The sequence below is a fragment of the Sinohyriopsis cumingii genome, chromosome 9 (genome assembly GCF_028554795.1).
Source record: "Sinohyriopsis cumingii isolate HCF-2022 chromosome 9, ASM2855479v2, whole genome shotgun sequence".
Taxonomy (NCBI): Eukaryota; Metazoa; Mollusca; class Bivalvia; order Unionida; family Unionidae; genus Sinohyriopsis; species Sinohyriopsis cumingii.
The window spans coordinates 6943199-6965041 of NC_142969.1; the positions used below are offsets into that span (position 1 = coordinate 6943199).

A 21843-nucleotide genomic window follows, 5' to 3' on the forward strand; every position below is an offset into this window, starting at 1 on the left:
AGGAGTGAAGACAACAAGCTTTGTAAAATTTAACAAATAATTTATTCCCTAGAAAAACAAGGTAAAAATGAGAAAAAGAATCTATGGTTCAACAAATCAAATCCAAAAATAATCCAAGAATTAAAAAATTATAAGTCCTAGTAATAAAATGTCCTAATGAAACCGAGTTCGAATCCCAATGATATCCAAAATGGAAGGTTATGACATATGCTTTGGTCAGAGTTGTACTGATGTGTCAACAGTTCTTCGTTGAATCACATTAAATAATATTTCAGTGTTTGAATTTTGTGTAAATTTTGATAACTGTCCTTGTTCAAGAATTAATTTATAGCAATAGTATTTCCTGGGAAAACATTACAATAGCATGTAATGGAATAAAAAAATTAAACAAACAAAGAATTAAGTTGAATCAAATATGCATAACACTCTTTATAAAGACCTTCATTATAACATTGTTCTCTCCAAAAGGACTTTCAATATAGTAATGTCCTCTATATAAGGACTTTCATTATAACATTATCCTCTCAATAAGGACTTTCATTATAGCATTGTCCTATAAGGACTTTCATTATAGCATTGTCCATTCTATAAAGACCTTCATTATAACATTATCCTCTCTTTAAGGACTTTCATTATAACATTGTCCTCTCTATAATGACCTCCATTATAACATTGTCCTCTCTATACAGACCTTCGTTATAACATTATCCTCTCTATAAGGACTTTCATTATAGCACTGTCATATCTATAAAGACCTTCACCGCTCCGGTGGCCTTGTGATTAGAGCGTCCGCCTCGGAAGCGGAAGGTCGTGGGTTCGATCCATGGACAAGTCATACCAAAGACTTACAAAAATGGTACTAACAGCTTCCTCGCTTGGCGCTCAGCATTAAGAGGTTAGTGTTAGGACTGGTCGGCCTGATGTCAGGATAATGTGACTGGGTGGAACATCATGCTACATGTCTGCGGCATGATGCTCCAGTGCTAGACATCTCTATAAACTGTCACACTGCAGACATCGTAGCAATATGACTGAAAAATTGTTAAAGCTACGTTAAAAATCCAAATCACATACATATAAAGACCTTCATTATAACATTGTCCTCTCCACACGGACCCGGGGCCCCGAGTGGCCCAGTGGTCTAAAGCGCTCACCGTTCCAGTTCACTGCCATCTCACCTCTGTCTGCGTATGTTCGAGTCCAAGGCTCGGCTAGCGTGGGTACGTGGGAAAGCCTGCCAGTAGCTTCTCGTGGGTCGGTGGTTCTTTCCTGGGTTTTCCAGGGTTCTTCCTCCACCAGTTATACTGGCCGCCATATTTGGCCTATCTTGTGCTGAAAAATGGCGTTAAACCCTAGAACAACAACAACAACAACAAATCTACACGGACCTTCATTATAACATTATTCTATCTACATATTTTTCCATACCATTATTATACAGGAGTCTTTCTTTCCCATTGGACCAATTTCTATCGCATCAAGGTAAGCATGCTTCTTCCACACTCAGTTTCAACAGCAATAAGTAGTAAATATTCAAATCATCACTACCCCATATAAAAGTTTGAAAATCTTCATTTTATTTCATAAGTGAACAAAGTTGCAGGACATCTGTCACAATATAAAATAGCCGATTGTAATTAAAAACTTTGCTAGCATTATTTTCATGAGGAACGTTGTGGTAATGGTATAGTCCTTTTCACTTTGTCACAAGCTTGTAAGGAACACCCTTTCTTCAAGATGGTTCATGTCAAACAACCTGGCCTGCACGGAATGGAATTTTTCTTCATTATCTGAATTGCCTCCATGTTATATACTTGTGGTACTGCTATGTCGAAAGATGTCAAACACTCCAGAATAACTAATGTCAACACGGTGTTTGCAAAGAATGAAATGCTCCACCTGATTGAGCCTTCATCTAGAAGTTCTAAAATTATTTTGCTGGACTTTGCTGATAGCTTATCCTTTCCCAATCATAACTGTATTCAACATTCTACCTTCAACAAGTAATCACACTTTTTTTAAAACTATTCCAACTATTGAAATAATCATGATTTGTGTTTTATATATGGAGCAAAATTTGACATCAAGAAAGGTTGCTACTGTCCACAAACTTGACAATAATCCATAATAATTAATCTGATACAAGGCAATGATTGTATTAACTTCAGTTCATCAACACACATCTCTTTGTTTTACCCAACTTCATAAAAAATTGGGTTGTTCCACTTTGTGTACTTACCTATACGAATGAGACTAATGGATTCCCTCACAACAATGTTAAAAGGACTTAACAAATCATCGCCTTAGCCTATGTCAGCTAATTAAATTTTGGTTGTTGATCTGGAACCAACTTACATTTTAATTGCCTCTATGACAATTACCTGTATAAACTGCCTCAAGGATACTTTTACACAAGCTTCTTGCAGGGCTGTTTACAGTATATTCTTACTAAATGTTATGGACATATACCAAGGTCATCAAGAAATTTGTTGTTTTGTTTCCTAAGATAACTGAAATTCATATTTTGCAAAACACGACCATGTAAGGTGGTCTGAGAGTTAAATTTTGTGTTTTTAGCATGGCAAGTCGTGTTTTAGCTGGCATGTAATGACTACAATATTTCTGTATAAAGGTTTTCTGTACACTGGTAAAATATGTGTGTATTAATATTTCATGGCATCCAAGCACAAAAATGCCCATACAGAGCCAACTGAAAGTTCTAACAATGTAAATCTGAAGAACTGCACAAAACATTTAGAGGGGGCCCTGAGTGGCCAAGTGGTCTAAAGCGCTCTCCGTTACAGATCACTGCCACCTCACCTCTGCATGGGTTTGACTCCTGGATTCGGCCAATGTGGGTATGTGAGAAAGCTTGCCAGTAGCTTCTCGTGTGTTGGTGGTTCTTTCTGGGTTCGTCCTCCACCATTAATACTGGCCACCATGTATAGCCTATTGTGTGCTAAAAAATGGCACTAAACCCTACAACAATAAAAAAACAACAAAACATTTAGAAGAAAAACCCTTTCCAAACAATTTAAGCATGAAGTATGCAGTAAAATATTAATGATAACTCATTTTAAATTCTGATAAATTTTTTATATAAACTGCATTCCCTCAAAGAGTCAAAGATTTTCTCTGCCAGTACATTCCACATTTCATTCAGTTCACTTCAAAATACCTGTGTCTGACAGACTGGAAATTGACATATTTGACAAGATGTATGCAGGAGTGAGGCATGCATGTCCAACAAATGAACAGCACAGTTCATCTATACCACCTCATCTGTCAATAGTTTTACAAGAGGGATTCCACTCTCCATACAGGGTTTCATTTTCTGAGCTTGTTTGTGGAATTCTGATTAGACATATTTTGCTGATGCATGAAGAAGAAGCTGATTTATATTCCATTTTAGGTCAGAATATGGAATCTTAAATTCAGAAATGGGTGACAGTATCTGCCCCTTTATTATTCTAAATGTCAATGTGATCAGGCAGCTTTGTGTATACTCTACATGGTCTTCTGGAACGTCAGTTTTTTAATGCTACCACAACAAAGTAATAGCTGTGGTTTCATACTTAGTAAAACAAAATTAAATTAAGGTTACCTTTGTATTGCAGAAAAGTTTTGAAGTCTGCACATGCGGATGATACTTATGAACTGGGTAAAAAAAAAAGAAGAGGGTTTCATGTTAACTTAAAAACCACATGCATTGTTTGAAGTGAGGTTTTCTAAAACCTGCAGCAAAGACATGTTATGGTTCTAACACTAAGTTAGATAGTGACAACCCTACAAATGAGAACTGAGTAACTTTACAAGTTTTTATTAAGGTTAGATGTATAAAATGATATCATCCAGATACTTTCTGAAACACTGCAAATGTATTGAGCACAATTACAATACTGCACACCATATTTTGCTACCCAAATGTTATGCCAGAGTATAAAAAATGTATAACAATAATCATAAAAAGGCCCACTTTATTAGCTATTTTGTTTTTCTTCACCTCTCTGCCGGTATGCTTTCAGATCTTTACCACCTTTGTATATATTTCTAATCTTATGGTAAATGAAACTGAAGAAAAATAACAAATTATCATATTCTCCATGATAATCCGCTGCGATGAATAGCTCATGATAGTCCCGCAGAAAATAGTAAATAGCTTCAATCGTAGAAAGATAGGTATCAGGAATATCTTTCTGATGACGCCAAAACCTGGACTTTCTGGACATAAGTTCCACACGTTTCAGACCTAAAAAAAAGAATCAAAGAAAACACTGTAATGATAGAATGTCTGTTTTTATTTATTTAATGTACAGCACATTTAATGTACAGCTTGTATGACAACCTATTAATGTTCAAGCTGTTATTGCAAATTTGCATTCAAAGACTATGGGTCAGTGTGCAGTTTTACAGGTATACTGTACTACAGATGCCACTGTACATTATCAGTGAATCGTTTTTGCAGTATTTCTATAACTAGTATAAGAATAGAAATTCCACTTCATCCTTCCTTAGTTTAACTGTAATTTTGTCTCCTTTAGCACTATTTGTTCTAAACCCCAAAAAGATTTCCAAAAGATACAATGTTTTAACTACACATTATATCCCACATATTGCAAAGTAATGGCCCAAATGGCAGACATGGACCATACACTATTGTATAAGTCAGTGTCTATTAAAGAGGCTGAAACACATATTTGGTTAAATTCTCCAAAAAAAGAAAGAAAATTAATTGATAAACATCCCATTTATTACTCATAAAGCAGATAGGAAGTCTGCAGGTGGAATGGCATCATCCCATCATCAAAGACCAATAAAGATGCAAATTAGACAGAAGCCTGTCTCATGCAGCTCAGACTCATCCACAAGTAAAGATATTACACACAGTTCAGTTAGTTAAAAAATGACGGTGTTCAGTTAGAGAAATTTAAAATAAATAGTTTGTTCCACACAGCATAGCAAATGACTCTCTCATTGAATATTCATGTCACACATAGCTGCCAACCTTCCAGGCTCATAATTAGTGAAAATAGGGATAAAAAGTCGTGAATTTGGACATGAATTCGTGAAAAATACCATGACAGTAACTCCATCCACTCTGAACACCCGATCCACTCCGACCGTCAATACTACACTATATCAAGTTTGCAAAATAAAAATAAAACACTACATATATGCAGAAATAGTTATTTATCAAGACATGATACTGTGGCAGACTTGAACTTCCTCAACTGCCTGACCATAAATTTGTTTTCTAAACAGTTCTGACTTCTTGCCTGCTGATTGATCTTGGGGACTAAAATTGCTGACAAATTTTCTGCAGCTAAGGAGGCCTTAAGTCTGTCTTATTTTTCCTCACTAAAGAAAATACTCTTTCGCTGTCACTTTTGCTGTGAGGAATGCACAGGATCTGCAGCATTTTTGGTTCTTCCATAGGAAAATTTGGAAGCAATTTTTGAGTCCGGGAACATTTGTCAGAACAAATGTTTAGCATGGTCTCCAGCTGATAAAGGTAGATTGTGTTCGACAGGAAACCTCACAAATAATGATTCAGCATTGGTAGCCTGCAGATCTTCTGCCAATGGTTTAAAATATTCCAGAGCTGAAATCTGCGAATTCTTAATTTTCCCAACTTCTACGTGTTTTTTGCAACCGACATTCTTCCTCACATCGTCTCTGCAATGGCACACTGAGTGCAAAAAGCATGAATGAATATCAATGTTTAATGGCAGAATGCACGACCAATTTTTGATATATTCCAAATTAAACTTCACTTTTTGAGTAATACATTTCTTTTTCCTTGGTGGTGAAGACATTTTCAACATCTTACATGCGATGCTGAACGGTAACTCAAATCAGTGTTTTGACGCATGCGCGGAGCAAATTTCCGGTTAGGCCCCAGTTTCTCTCAAAAGCATTTGTAAAACTACTCTTATACATATAGATTAAAATAGGCTAAAATGCTTGCTACCGGGCCAACTGTACTAATCGGCTGTAGATCTACTAATATCATGACCAGCAGTACCGGACCGTTTCGGCAACTGCGAATATCACGACTAGCGCTTAACGGGAAATCGGTTATTTTATTAAAGATTTAAAATAATTGAGGATTGGAAAATTCATGAATTTTTGGCTTACGGCATGAATCCATGAATCACTGAAAAAGTCATAAAATTCACACCAAATTCATGAGGGTTGGCAGCTATGGTCACATCTCAAAATGTAGCTAAAATTACAGTATTCATTTCGTGCATGAATGAATTAAACATAACTCATACTGACATACGGGGCAACACCAATCATTCAATACATGCTGATAAAGACTGGTCTATGTACATGTAATCTGCCATATTTGTCCGGAGTTTTGGACAAGTTAACTTTTGATACTGCAAAGAAATCAAGGGGAGGTAACTACATTATGATGAATAAGACATCAGATCACTCCTTAATAAACAAATCAACTCTTCCACAGGCAACATAAAAAATCTGATTTACATAGACAGACCTCTCTGTTTCTGCATGTAATGAGTAGCAAATGTTACGCTGTTTGCTGACAGAAATGGTGTTGAAATACGTGAAATGAATTAAGTAAAGATGATGACATGATAATTCAGTGAGCTTCATACACGGATATCATTTGCATATTATTTTTCACTTTACTCTGATCTTCCCAAAATATTGCAATGAGATTGAAACTGAAAAACCTGGAGAAAACAACCAACCTTCAATGAGCAGCCATATACCCTTTCAAAATTTTTAACCTTGGAACTGCATGTGCCTTAATGATAATGAAGGCATAATTTTCACTGTATTATTTCATTAAAGTTCGCAGTATGCAAAAACTAACTGAAACTGATGGGTACAAGCTGTATTCCATACTCTATTTATGAAAATACTTATGAAGGTCTGACAAACAGTTTATTTAAGCTATAGGCAAAAACAAAGTGTACCAGCTATTACTGTCCCACTGAGACTACCAGATGATTCATGCATGACATAAACTGTCCCACTGTGACTACCAGATGATTCATGCATGGCATAAACTGGTTCAACCTCAAAAAGTATTGGACTAAATCAAAAACTAAAAGTACTTTCTCAACATCAGGAAAATCAGCACAATTTTCAAAAATTCTAAATCACTGAGCATAATTAATGCTACAGTTTAGTCTGCAATAAAAGAATCAAAGAAGAACTACACAAACTTGATAGGAGGGTCATAAGACAATAATTTTAAATAGTATAAACTGCACAGAGCATTATCAGTTTAAAATCGGTTCTGAGAGGGAATATATCTATTCATATTCATTTATCACAAAACTATCAATTATGGCAATGGATTTGTTATTAGGTTGTGTGTGTGTGTGTGTGATTAAGATTTTTAATGTAGCTTTAACAATTTTCCAGTCATACTGCTATGATGTTTGAAGTGTGGCAGTTTAAGGTGATGCCTAGCACTGGGGCATCATGCCACAGACATGTAGCATGATGCCCCACCCAGCCACATTATCTTGACACTAAGCCAACCAGTCCTAAAACTAACCTCTTAATGCTGAGCGCCTAGTGAGGAAGCTGTTAGTACCATTTTTAGAAGTTTTTGGTATGACTCAGCCAGTGTTTGAACCCACGACCTCCCGCATCTGGGGCAGATGCTCTAACCACTAGGCCACTGGAGCAGTGATTAATTATTAGGTCTGTTCCATTTAAACATATATGGTACCATGGGAATACAGCTAGAGGGTTGTTCCAGCTAAACAAACATGGTGCTCTGGGAAGACAGCTAGTAGAGCTGTTCATTTAAATATACATGGTGCCCTGGAAAATCAGCTATTAGGGCTGTTCCATTTAAACATACATGGTGCCTTGGGATACATGGTGTCCTGGAAAGGCAGATCTTTAGAAATATATACCAGGGTATTATGATTACTCCGAAACGATATGAAAATGACACAACATCCGTAGGTGACTTCTCAACACTGAACATGCCTCCACTGCATCCATTTTTAGTGGAACAGCCCTTACAAAAGTCAATTCATAACTCCAAACATTTTCTTCAAAAATCAAACATGCTTTTCTTGTTCTGAAAATTGACCATCTATGATGAAATGTATATTCATATTTAGATAATGTACCCTTAAGTCTCTCATCAGAACAAATTGCACTAGTCTGGTTCCATGTACTGTCTATGAAAACAACTCTGTCAAATGACGCCTTCATATCACAGGAACCAATCTGTCTTGAATCTTTCTGGAAATGTAAATATATTTGTTATAATTAGTAAAAACCAGTGACCTTAAAATAAACATAAAACTGCAAAAAGGAATGAGGTCTCTAGTAACAATCCTTTTCTTTTTAAAATCTTCAACTGATTATGTTCTTTAGACTTTCAGCTGTGATTTAATTTTCAAGTAAATATCATTATGTATACATACATGTATGTTTAGAAAATATCAAAATGAGTAAAATATAAAGAAAATAATTTTCTGGTATCTCAGAAAATATGGAAGTATTATAGGCTATCTTGGCAGTGCCTCAATAAGATAAAAAGAACACAATTTTGTCCTGTTCATTGAATGTATTTCTTCTTTACATGCATACCAAGTATGTATCACTCAACAGATGATTCACCAAGACCTATAAATCTTTTCTGTAAAACTGAGATAAATAAAATGGTCCGATCCTTTTGTAGTTGATTAAGTGCTTGAACTGAGAAGAAAAAGACAGTTGATTTTGTAGGGGGTTAATTACTTTAACAGAAAAGAAAATGACAGCTTGTTTTGAAGGGTATTATTTGTTTTAACAGAGAAGAAAATGACAGTTGATTTGTGTGTGTGTGTGTGTCCTTTTGAATTTTTAATGTAGCTTTAACAACCTGACTCATATCACTATGTTGTCTGTGGTGTGGCAGTTTATCATGAGGTCTAGCATTGGGGCATCATGTCTCACCCAGTCACATTATCCTAACAACAGGCCAACCAGTCTTGATAATTACTGTGGATAAATACAGATATGTCTCATCACAGTGTGTCAGTCTGAAACCCAACTGGTTTCATCCTGGTCAATGACCTTTCTGGGGGCGATGTCTATACTCGGCCACCTCAGATACAAATTCTACCAGCAGCTGACGCATGCCAGTAGCTTCTCGTGGGTCGGTGGTTCTTTCCAGGGTTTTCCCGGGTTCTTCCTCCACCATTTATACTGGCCACCATGTATAGCCTATCTTGTGCTGAAAAATGGCACTAAACCCTACAACAAGAACAACAGCTGCTGACACAAGCCCCACACAACATCTACTAGCAAACACTACATTAGTAATTGAACCCTAATGTTCTCAAGATAATAGCTGAAAATGTTTATTCAATGTGTGGAGTTCTAATGTTTAATATCTCTGAAACTTAATAAACATGCATGTAAGCACACATTTGTTAAAATGAATAATTTGGGGTTATGCAAATCGTTCCATACAACAAATGCCTCATTATGTCAAAGTATTCTCTCAATGTGGGTGTACATTATATCAAGGAATTCATAGCAGCAAGGATTTACTCATTCTGTCATGATTCAAAGGATATGATATTCAAAAGGCTATATCAACAAAACTTTTTGGATAGCTGACAGTAGTAGTGCAGCCAGGCTGGCTCATGCACAAGTCTGCAGATAAAGTTGTTTTAATGCCATTATGACAAAACTATATACAAGGGTATGTCATACAAATGAATATAAAACATTTCTAGAGTTTTGATTTTGTTATAGATTAACTTTATTGTGTATTATCTTGATTCAGTGAACATGGAAAAATGGAAATTGTAATGAGAGAAGAAAAAAAAAATACTGATTTACAAGGATGACAATAAAGATAAAATCCCTACCTTATTTTTCTTTTCATTTCTTGACCATAAAACTATACAAACATTCAGCAGTGATTTTCTAAATGGGTGAAATGGATAACAGTGTTCTAGGTCAAACCTACATACATATTTAATATTTCTAGCTTTTTTATTACAAATATCATATTAGACACAATTCTCATATACATGCACACCTCTCATTTTGGTCAAAGCTTGCCAAAAATATCCAGTGATAAACATAAGTACTTTGCTCCCAGCATGTCTCATGGGAGGGAAGTTACAAAGTAGTTGCAAAAACCTGATAAAAAAAAAAAAATTTCTTTCTGGAACTGATTAACTTGCATGCCCTGTGCATAAAATCAATCTCAATAGTGAATCTTACACATGCTTTATTCCGATGACAATACTGTGTGAGAGAAAATACCTTCTCAGTGGTGAACTCCTAAAATACATAGTTGGAATAACACTTCAAGCAAGTACATACATGTGATATTATTTATGACTCAGTTTTAACCTCATTAAATTGACTCAAATAATTTATTACCATACAGGTCAAATATATACCATATTAAATTGACTCAAACAGTTAAGTACATTCGTAGTGCAGGTCAAGTATGTGCCTCATTCTATTGACTCAAATAATTTAGTAAATTCACATTGCAGGTCAAATATGTGCCCCATGACAAGGGACTCTTTAGAAATTACAAGATAATGACATTTACATATCCGAGGACCCAAGTAGTGGATTTTACCATCATATAGTGGAGTTTACCATCACTTAGTGGAGTTTACAATCACATAGTGGAGTTTACCATCACATAGTGAGTTTTACCATCACATAGTGAGTTTTACCATCACATAGTGGAGTTTACTGTCACATAGTGAAGTTTACCATCACATAGTGGAGTTTACCATCACATAGTGAGTTTACCATCACATAATGAGTTTACCATCACACAGTGAGTTTACCATCACATAGTGAGTTTCACTGGTGGTGCAATTTGGTACAGAAGCAAATGATATAACAAAAACTGTTTTGAGTGTGTAACCTGCAGGACACGCTCTAGTAAATTTCTTTGAGTGTGTAACCTGCAGGACATGCTCTAGTAAATTTCTTTGAGTGTGTAACCTGCAGGACACGCTCTAGTAAATTTCTTTGAGTGTGTAACCTGCAGGACACGCTCTAGTAAATTTCTTTGTGTAACCTGCAGGACACACTCTAGTAAATTTCTTTGAGTGTGTAACCTGCAGGACACGCTCTAGTAAATATCTTTTAGTGTGTAACCTGCAGGACACGCTCTAGTAAATTTCTTTGAGTGTCACAAATAATTCCTGAACAAATCAATAATAATTAAATTCTTAATAATTAACCTCAGCATGTAGCTTTTTACATCCATCTCTCTCTGGTTCACAATCCAAATTCTCCAACGCCCTCTTTCTTCCTCCATATTCTTTCTCTGAATCTAACGGACCAACATGCACACATTTTTCACTATTGTCCACTTCACTTTCCGTAAGAGTCTTCTGTAAGTCATTTGAAAGGTCTGAACAAGTTTCCTCCACTGCTGAATGGCAAGTCACATTATTCTGGTTGTGGACTTTCTTAGTCAAATGCACGTCTTTGGCAAGATCCTTTAAATCTGTTGAGTCAGCTCCAGGAAATATGAGTAGTACCTGACAATGACAAGTAGGAAATATGAGTAGTACCTGGCAATGACAAGTTGGAAATACGGGTAGTACCTGACCAATGACGAGAAAATCTATAGTATTCACCTACCCACCCAGCAGTTTGTACCACACCGCCAATTTTAAAAACGAAAAGCATGAAGGATATTAAAAATATGGAAATACGAGCAGTACCTGACAATGACAAGAAAATCTATAGTATTCACCAGCAGTTTGTACCACATTGACAATTTTAAAAATTAAAAGCAAGAAGGATATAAAAAATATGGAAATATGAGTAGTACCTGACAGTGACAAGTAGGAAATACGAGTAGTACCTGACAATGACAAGAAAATCTATAGCATTCACCTAGCCATCCAGCAGTTTGTACCACATTGACAACTGTAAAAATGAAAAGCATGAAGGATATAAAAAATGCAAAACTTTAGTCATTTCGTTCAATAATTTATAATGTCTAACCTTACTGCCAACAGGGGGTCCCTAACATTTACATACTGTTCATGTTTCCAACCAAATAGGAGTTTTCAGTGTAAACAAAGAGTGTGCCCCCTCTCTATTTTCAGTTGCTGGAAAAGTCTAATCTAAGTGATGTGATGAGGTTCCTAGGACTACACATGTATACCTAACCATATAGAAAGTAAAATATCTGCAATGTCTTGTTTTAATATTTTTTAAATAATCTGAACAAACTAAAAAGAGCAAGTGGCATGAGTCTGTGTACATGGGTTGAAAGGGACGTGCTTATTTGGAGCCTATCAAAGATGATAAACTACATCACTTCTGTTGTCTGAAAAAAACATTTGCCGAGTCATATATGGATGCTATGTTGGTAATGTTGTTGATGTTATTGTTGTCTGGCATTTAATGCCATATTTCAGCATGCTATAGGCTATACATGGCAGCCAGTATAGCTGGTGGAGGAAGAACCTGGGAAAAACCCTGTAAGAACCAAAGACCCTAAGGAAGACACTAGCAAACTTTCTAACATACCCAACCTGGCTAAGCCTGAGACTTGAACCCATAAGCACAGAGGTGAGATAGCAATTATCGGTAAAGGTGAGCACTTTATACCACTCATCCATCCGGCACCCCGTGTTGGTAAAGAAACTCCTGTTTCATTTGAAATACAAACTTCATGACAGTGTTTGGGATCTCCTGGTGACAATCAGGTTAAATATTATAAATGAATTGATGAGAGATTAAACTTTGTGCACATATCATTGAGGCCTTCATATTTTAAATTAGTAGTCTGGGTACAACCTGCTGGGGGGTGGTTTGAAAGTTGCAAACAAAATTGCTCAGAACTTTTTCCATTTGGTATATTTAGAATGCATTTTGGTACATATTGCTACCCGCATTCAGCTAATAAGTGAACAGGAAATTTTCTATTGAACTAAATTTCTCAAAGAATACTCACATGATCACACGATGTTAGAAAATAAATGCAGCTAATTCTTGAACTGAACCAGAATATGTTACTGCATTTGTACGGAGAAAATATGGAAAAGAAATTCAGATGGAGTACTGCACAACCTTGGGAGTGAAGTATATCCATCCGACAAAACAAGTTCATATTTTCCCATACAAATGCAGTAACCTTTTTATTATATGCTCATTTTCTTATTCTACCTAAGGCTTAATTATATAAACAAAATAAACTACAAGAAACAAAGTAACTAAATGTATGCCGTATTCTAAACTAAATACACAAGCGCAGATTCATCATTACACAACAACATTATTAATGTGCACATAACTCCACCCAGATAAATTTGAACTTAGTCGTGCACTAGACATAACTTTTGAAAGAAAATGGCGTTTGGGTCTACTTAAAATTGAAATTTGGGGTCATATTGTGAACGAATGCACATTGCAATAACTTTTCCATTTGATATGGAATTAATAGATTTTGGTATTTTTGTAGATTGTATGAAATTTTGTGAGGGAGAAGCATGTTGACATCTGCAAGTGTGTTTCTGTTCTGTCACTGAATATTTGAAATCATAATGTTGGAAAAATATGAAGTCTTTCAACTGCAATTATCAAAAAGATGCTATGGAATTTAATGTTTATTTCCTTTTTGAGTGCAGTAAAGAGGATGTAATTGCACTTGGAATATAGTCAAAATTACAGTACAATTTCGAAATGTGTAATCAAGCATGAGAACCCATGACATGGCTCAAGTAATTCACATTTGCAGAACTAAGAAAGTACATTTTGAGGAAATTCAGGATGTATAACTCTGTAACTTTATTTTTTGCCATTCTTATTTCCAGCTAAAGAAGACAGTGTATGTCTTGTCACTTGCATGTTATTTGTAGGTACCCAGCAATTTTATGAAATCTGGCATCTATTACCCAACTAAATCTGAAACATTGTATCAAAAACGTTGATATGTGGCAGTCCACGAAACATCTGCTTTAGTTCATTCAGAAACAAATTTAATCAACAAAACATAAAGGGCCTACTATGTGAGTCTACATGATTTGTATACAAATCAAAAGTGCTGGCATCTGTGTCCAGTGTTTGTTTACAATAGAAAGTAGTTCTTTTATGAGTGCAATATGAATTGTGTGCATGAGTTCAATATCGTAAAATACTGCACGATTCTGACAATGCAAAGTTAACAGAGAAAAAAATGAGCATATAATAAAGGTGCATATGTCATATAAACAACGGGAAGATACAATTCCAAACTACCTCTCCATTCACCACTGGGTGGATACCCATATAAGGATGCATTCTATTAACATAGAGAGAATAGGTAACTGGAGAAAGAAATGCATTAGCATCCAACCTCTTTCATGGATACCCTTCCAAGCAAATTTAATGTTGCTGAAATCCCTATATGAAGGATAGACCTTTCCCCTAATGTGAAGGCAGTATAAATGACTGTCATGCAATACATGACCGAAGTACACCAATAAGTAGAAATGATCAGCATTTTCTTAGAAAATTTTTTCTCCAGCAAATCTAGGAAAAAGTATAAATCAATGCTCATGAGGAAGTTGTGCTGCTGTGAATGGGGTCTACAGTACTTTCTCTGCAATGCTAGATCTTGCAAATATGAATTTGAATACTGTGTATGTCAGTTAATGACATCAATGATATCTCAAATCAGAATGATGCTTTCATTCATAGGTGTACAAGGTGCAAGCATGTTAGCTGCGAGAAGGTATATACTAGATCAGAAAAAAACATCACAAAAGTCATGGTGAAGTCTGCAAATTAATCTAGTCTGTAAAAGCCAAATTTTAAGTGAGTTGGACTTTACTTTTGTGAAATCAAACAAGCAAAATTGAGACAGATGTTGTCTTTTCTCCATGTTGGAGAAACTACCAATGTTTAGCAACTCCTGATACATAATATCCAAGTGACCCAGTAACTGAAAGAACACTGAAAATTCATAATCTTGGACCAATATTTATGTGGAGACTTGAGCTTTAGCTGTTTTATTTTGGTTTGGTGCTTTACTGAAACACAAGTAGGTTATTTATTGCTGAGGCCTTGCACAAAGACACAACATAGTAGCTGACCAAGCCTGGTCCAATGGTAGGCTTTGAACCCAAATTCTTTTGATTGTGATAATATGGTCATTTCATTAAACAGGTGTCAATTGTGTGGCATAATCAAAGGAATTTTAAAAAAGCTCCCACAGTTAACTGAATATATAACTCTGCATCAAAATGAACACATGCCAAATGTGTGGCATAATTAAAGGATAACCAAGAGGGAAGATAAAGTGAGTGCTGCCTTTACAAGCTAAGACATTAAGGTCAGAATTATCAAATTATTGGCTAAATCAAGTTTATAGGTAGCCATCAAGTGGTGGAAAGGATATATGTAGTTTTGACCCCTTGGACTTTATCCAATAGGGGTTCTACGATAGAAAATGTTTGAATTTGCCATTGCAAGTCATGGAAGTTTTAAAAACATTTCTGTACCATATATCAGCTTTTTATGGCACAGCAACACAGAAGGTTATTTAGCACACAGGCAACTGGAGTAAAGTGCCTTGACCACACACTATGATAACTCTAATGAGGACCGCTCCTGTGACCTGGCGGTTAGAACATCTGCCTCGGATGTGGGAGGTTGCAGGTTCGAGCCCCAGCCAAGTCATACCAAAGACTTATAAAAATGGTACAAACAGCTGCCTCCATAGGCGCTCAGCATTAAGAGGTTAGTGTTAGGACTGGTCAGCTGGTGTCAGGATAATATGACTAGGTGGGACATCATGCTACATGTCTGCGGCTTGATGCCCCAGTGCTAGACATCACTATAAACTGTCACACTGCAGACAACGTAGCGATATGACTGAAATTTTTTAAAAGCTATATTAAAAATCCAAATCACACACATACACACAACTCTGATGAGGACTTGATAAAGCAATCAATAAATACAGACGATCAAATGGATGAAAAATACCATATGGTGCAGATATGTGTACAAATTCATCCACATCATCAAAATAAGCCCAATAAGAAGAGAGTGGAGTCTGTAATTAAGATGACATACCATACATTCCTACTCGTTATATAAAAGGAAAATGCAAAACTGGCTGCTAAGTGGGGAAAATATGTTCTCTGTGTAAAGAGAGGTGACAATTATCGGAGACTGATTTGTACAACACATGATGAGTCTGTTAATAATTTACCCTATTTCTATCTTCATAATCTGGAATACAAGGATATGTGTAGATGGTCACATAATCAGGGGAAATAACTCCTGCATGAGCAGCTGTACTCTTTCCATCACATTCACTGGGATGCTTGATAATGTCAACCTGAAGTGGTAACTGTAAAGTAAAAATAGAACAATTAATTTTGTACGACCCTGTATGACATGAATATCAATACATGTAACTGTAGATAAATGTTTTTAGTGCTAGTAAAGTAGATCACTATGACTTCAACAGTAGGTCACTGAAGCAATTAATATTCCTACAATAAATAAACCCACAAACTTTCATGACTAACATAATCAAAGAAACTGAGCTAAATGTTAAACCTTAACATAATCAATGAAGCATGAGAAACAGGATCACTGTAACCTACTTTTGCTCATAATGACTAGTAGTTTTCAAGCTTCATCAATAGTATCAGATAAATGAAAATAAAGGCAAAAATATAATATTATTGCTGTAGCATATAAATTAGATTAGTGACCTATTTGTGCCAATGGTCAGTTGCAAGGTGAATGCACAAATTAAGTTTCATGACTGTTCATAAAACTGTGTTGCAGAAACTGAGCTAAATGCAAAATCTTAATTGAGTCACTTGAGAAAAGTAGGTCACAATGAGCATTGTTGTTGTTGTTGGGTTTAACGCCATTTTTCAGCACACGATAGGCTATACATGGCGGCCAGTATTAATGGTGGAGGAAGAACGCATGAAAACCCCGGAAAGAACCACCGAACCACAAGAAGCTACTGGTAAGCTTTCTCACATACCCACATTGGCTGAATCCGAGACTCGAACCAGCGCAGACAGAGGTGAGATGGCAGTGATCCGTAACGAAGAGCGCTTTAGACCACTCAGCCACTCGGGGCCCCCACAACGAGCCACTTTTGTTCATAGCAAATAATATCAAAGATCAACATAACTATCAGATTTCATGACTGTACATGCAGTGCCAAAGCAACTAAACTAAATGCAAAGAAGTCAATGCAATCATCTTGACCTATTTTTGTTTTAGGTGGAAAGTACCTCAAAGACTGAATAATTAATGACTATATATACAAGTGTCTAGAAAATTGAACTAAATACAAAAACAACACTGATGCCTATCAGAACAACACTGATGCCTATGACAACACCAATGACTATGACAACAAGACTGATTCTAATGGTAACAACACCAATGCCTATGATAAACACTGATGCCTATCATAACAAAACCAATGCTACTGATAACAACACTGATGACTATCATAACAACACCAATTCCAGGGGAAATGTTTTTCACATGTCTGACAAAAATCAAGGACAGTAATAAGAAAGTATTATCGTTTCTGCAGAAACTAAATAAATTTAATATCTAAATGTCTTTGTGTAAAATGAATTGCAAAATAAATCATTAATGAACAAGGAAAATAAAAACTAAAGTGGGTCATAAGGAGCAAGAAAAATACATCAGCATAAAAACAATGTTTTACAGATCTGTTGCAATGCCTGCCGTACCTAGGTGTATTGCAGTGTTATAGTGATATGACGCCACCTTGCCTAGGTGTATTTAAGTGTTATAGTGATATGATGTCACCTTACCTAGGGGTATTGCAGTGGTATAGGATATGACGTGACCTTACCTAGTTGTATTGCAATGTTTAAGAGAATCTATGTTAGGATTTGCACTGAGACATGGAAATCCCCGTGAAGGGGTTATATTATTTGTCTTCCCATGAGGCTCTGTCAAAGTGGGGGGGGGGGAGACAAAAATGTAATCCCACAACTGTGATTTCCTTGTTGTGGTACAAATACCAACATAGATTACTAGTTATAATTGTTATGTGTTACATTATGAGCATCTCAAGCCACATGCATTTATTTTTGGAAACGGGTATTAATACAATTATGTTAATGAGGGCAACTATAAATACAAATAACAATAAGTAATAAAAATCTTTTATATGGATAACTTTTAAGTTTCATCAGCTCTAGTTTGGAAAAAGTGATATGTTGGGCATTGGTAAATTTGACATCAAGTGATTTCTTAGTAAACGGAACCATCAAACTAAGTATAACCAATTTGATTTAACTTTACCTAGTACCAGTTCTGTGTATGTATTTCCCAGCAACACATTATGTTGTTTTACATCTAAATTACCCCAAGCCATATAATTGGATTTCATAATATTTGATAATACATTCATGTTAGGAACTCTGTTCTCGAGTCCTTGCACTGAGACATAATGTGTACTATTTGATAACTTCACTTTAGGAACTCTATCCTCTAGTCCTAGTACTGGGACATAATGTGTAATATTTGATAACTTAACTTTACGAACTCTATCCCCTGTACATTGAGATAACAAGTGTAACATTTGAAAATACCTTCACTTTAGAAAATCTATCTTCTAGCCTCAATATGGGGCCAAAACTTTTAACATCTGATAAAACCTTCACTTTAGGAGCTCTTTTCTTTAGTCCCTGTACTCAGACATAGCTAAAGTAAAATTTGAGAATGCATTCACTTTTGGACTCTGTCTTCTAGTACCACATATTGGACATAACAAGTGTAACATATGAAAATACCTTCACTTTAGGAACTCTATCCTCTATCCCCTGTACTGGGACATAACAAGTGTAACAATAATACTTTCTGGACTTCTGGCACTTGGGACATAAACTTCTTCCACTGAGGGAATCCAGAAAATCAGCACTAGAGATTTTTAGGTCTTTGAATGGATTTTCCTCCATGATCTGAAAAATAACAATATATGTACACATACCTCTGTTGTGAGAGATAAAGTTCTCTAAGTGAAACTACATAATCAATGGTTACTACTCTAAAATGGAAAACACTAAAAATTGAATTACTAAAAAATTATTGTTTTTATTGTTTAAATTTTCAGAAACTGACTTTTCTGAATAACTCTGATATTCACATTTTCATTTTAATTATTTGGGAAATCACTACAACATGATCACCAAATTTCTTGATAATCCAAGTGCAAAAGCTATGATTTTATCTCTCAACAGTTGAGACTAATATACTGTGTTTATGTTGGTCCTTGTCCCTGGTAGTTTTCGAGTCAAAAAATGATGGAATGGATAAATTGTTCTTATAAATAGTTGTAAGGAATTACAAATGTGAAAATGTATGATTTTCATTTATCTATTGGTTTATTGCTTCCTTCTACTTTTCAGAAGCAGCGGCATAACTTAAACACTGGATTATTCCAGAATTAATTGATAGACAATCTGGATTATTTTGTTCCTTACTAAAGACTACCTGAGGGTGTTCATACAACATCCAAATGAAAGCACATACTTCACTTTTAAATTTATGTAATCTGCATAACTTACTATTCAACAGAAAATGAAAAATTATCCTGGAAAATTTATTTTATTTACAGATTTCAATAGTTTCCCCATTTTCAATTTTTTATGCAATAAATCCAGGCTTAAGTATATGGTAAGGGAGACAACTCTTGAATGTATCTTGTAACTGAAGCAGATTCCTCTAAGTAATTGTTTTATGTCAAATTCATAATCTGTGAACCTAATAAATGACAAACCAACCTTACCCAAAGACTTCAAGCAAATGACAGAAATTGGCAAGTCTAGATGGAAAAGAACCAGTTTTTAACCCATTTTTCTTTTTTCCAGTGACAGTTACCTTGACCTTCAACCTTTAAAACTGAAAAGTGATGATAAGGTTCTTCCTTGACCCAAATGCACGCCATCCACAAAGTTTGGTAACTGTTGACAGTGAATAACAGTTATAATATGGAAACAAATTTGGTAACAGACTGGCAGATAGAGAGACTTCCTATAACCTGACTCCTCTAAAATCCACTGATTTCTTTTTTCAGTGGGTGTTTGGGGGCAGGGTTTACAGCACTTCTGACATTTTTGGACATTGTCTGCTATTATGGTACAGCAAAGCCTATATCACTGGGACTGATTAATGTGTGCTGACCTTGCCTTGGAGGCGATGCTGTTTTCCATGTATTTGTCAGCAATCCAAATCCAAGGTAAACAGCCACTATATAATACACAGGTGTTCTGTTATAAAAGTGATTAATCCTAAAAAAAGTGAGTGTTCTAATGGATTTTAAAAAATGGATCAATAAATGAGGGATTATGAATTGTGTCTTCACTAAGTTGTTCTCCGCCACCAGTCATGCCAGAAAGGAAACAAGGCAGAGAACAACTTGTTGGTCTAGATGTTTTCATATTCAAACCATTGTTTAGATTTCGTCAATACATGCATGCTCAGAACATTTGCATTTTGTAATCAATTCAGTTCTGTTTAATTAAAACTGAGAATAGTTACTCGAGTAGACTTCAATTTCCCATACTGATTCCATTTTACTATCGTATAGTGTACAATTCTAATTGTAGTTTTTAGATTGAGATTATTTACTCTGATCAAATGAACACTTTGGGAAATGTCCTTTGCTTAAATACACAGATTACTGTCTTATACGGTCAGAATAATGTAAGGAATTGTTTGGTGTTCTTTCCAATATTTGATAATTATTAACACTAATGCAACAGCCGAGTTTGGTTATTCTAGCCAACGTTGATTTACATGTGAGATGGTGCACTACAATCTGCGAATGAACTGTGGTTCCTCAAAACTATTCGTCGGCTATTTGTTGACCATGTGGAGCATCGAAAATTGGTTACAGTTCCTGAACAGCGTCAGTCCACCAAAATAAACAAATAGTTACCTCGTTGTTTATAGTTTTATATTTTATATTTTACTCTGCTCTAATCAAAGCTGTAATATATTTTGTGTTATCTCATCCGTTGTTCTCTAAGAAAATTATAAAGTGCAGTCTCTAGCGTATCGGTATTCGGGAGCACTTACACACTTCCGGAGCACTTATAAACAAGACAGAAGGCGCACCGTTCCTGACCAACCGCAATTGGCACACAAATAAATAAATTTAAAAAAAATAAAATGAAATACAAAATACCTTTGAAACAGCAACGATCACTACGACGAATACAAGGGTGATGTTTACTTGATAAAACAACATGTTGCAGAAAATAAAAAAAATAAATAGACACCCAAATAGATGCAGTAATGGAGACAATAATGTGGTGGAATCACCCATTCCTTCAATGCAGTAGCAAGAGGAGCGAGAATGGCTAAAAATACGCCTGCCTCGTGTTTAGTGTATAACCTGAAGACTATCGATTTTTTTTACCACAAAATCGATAGGGTTATCCATACCCTAAGTGCAAGCCAACTACAAAGTTTGATAACAGTAGACGGTGGATAACTCAGGAAAAAATATGCGTAAACATCATTAGTTTGAGACAGACGGGCATCATTTTAATATAATGTGCTCCACCGTATGCTGGACGTGTAACAGGCTAAGAGGCATGAAAAGAAGATCACGCTCTAACACAAACCGATGTATGTTTTTTTTAGCCCAAAATTCTTGTTTCTTGTGCCCCCCCCCCCCCCGCACTCGATCCACCTCTCATCGGTCTCGAGATCATTTATGTTAACATTTGTATCCCAAATCCGATACTCCAAATGCGATAACATTCTACAAGATCAAAATAGTGGATATATTGTTAAGAATAAACAAACCAACAGAAAGAAGATTCGAGACATAGTAAAGAC

At 35.6% G+C, this 21843-nt stretch overlaps 1 protein-coding gene across 3 annotated transcripts; it reads right to left on the bottom strand.

The window, feature by feature from the left end:
• Window positions 1-1554: 1554 nt before the first annotated feature.
• Window positions 1555-21084, bottom strand: LOC149791220 (tRNA-uridine aminocarboxypropyltransferase 1-like). Of its 3 annotated transcripts, none has more exons than XM_089969692.1 (6): window positions 20936-21084; window positions 18789-18956; window positions 16193-16333; window positions 11217-11519; window positions 8130-8244; window positions 1555-4249 (listed from the first exon to the last, which is right to left on the bottom strand). In XM_089969692.1, exons 2-6 carry the CDS (start codon window positions 18951-18953, stop codon window positions 3981-3983), a joined length of 993 nt encoding a protein of 330 aa, XP_089825818.1. In that variant the 5' UTR covers window positions 18954-18956; window positions 20936-21084; the 3' UTR covers window positions 1555-3980. The 3 variants fall into 3 exon arrangements, with proteins under 3 accessions (XP_089825818.1, XP_089825819.1, XP_089825820.1); XM_089969693.1 differs by lacking the exon at window positions 20936-21084 and adding an exon at window positions 20794-20929; XM_089969694.1 differs by lacking the exon at window positions 20936-21084 and adding an exon at window positions 19876-20279.
• Between the last annotated feature and the right edge of the window lie 759 nt (window positions 21085-21843).

Excerpts from the sequence above, each read along its gene's own strand:
- LOC149791220 (XM_089969692.1), bottom strand. The coding sequence starts at position 18,953 with ATGGAGGAAAATCCATTCAAAGACCTAAAAATCTCTAGTGCTGATTTT. Across the intron at positions 11,520-16,192 it reads ATTATGAAGATAGAAATAGG|GTACTACTCATATTTCCTGG; the intron begins GTAAATTATTAA and ends TGTCATTGTCAG. Across the intron at positions 8,245-11,216 it reads GTAAAAAGCTACATGCTGAG|AAAGATTCAAGACAGATTGG; the intron begins GTTAATTATTAA and ends TTACATTTCCAG.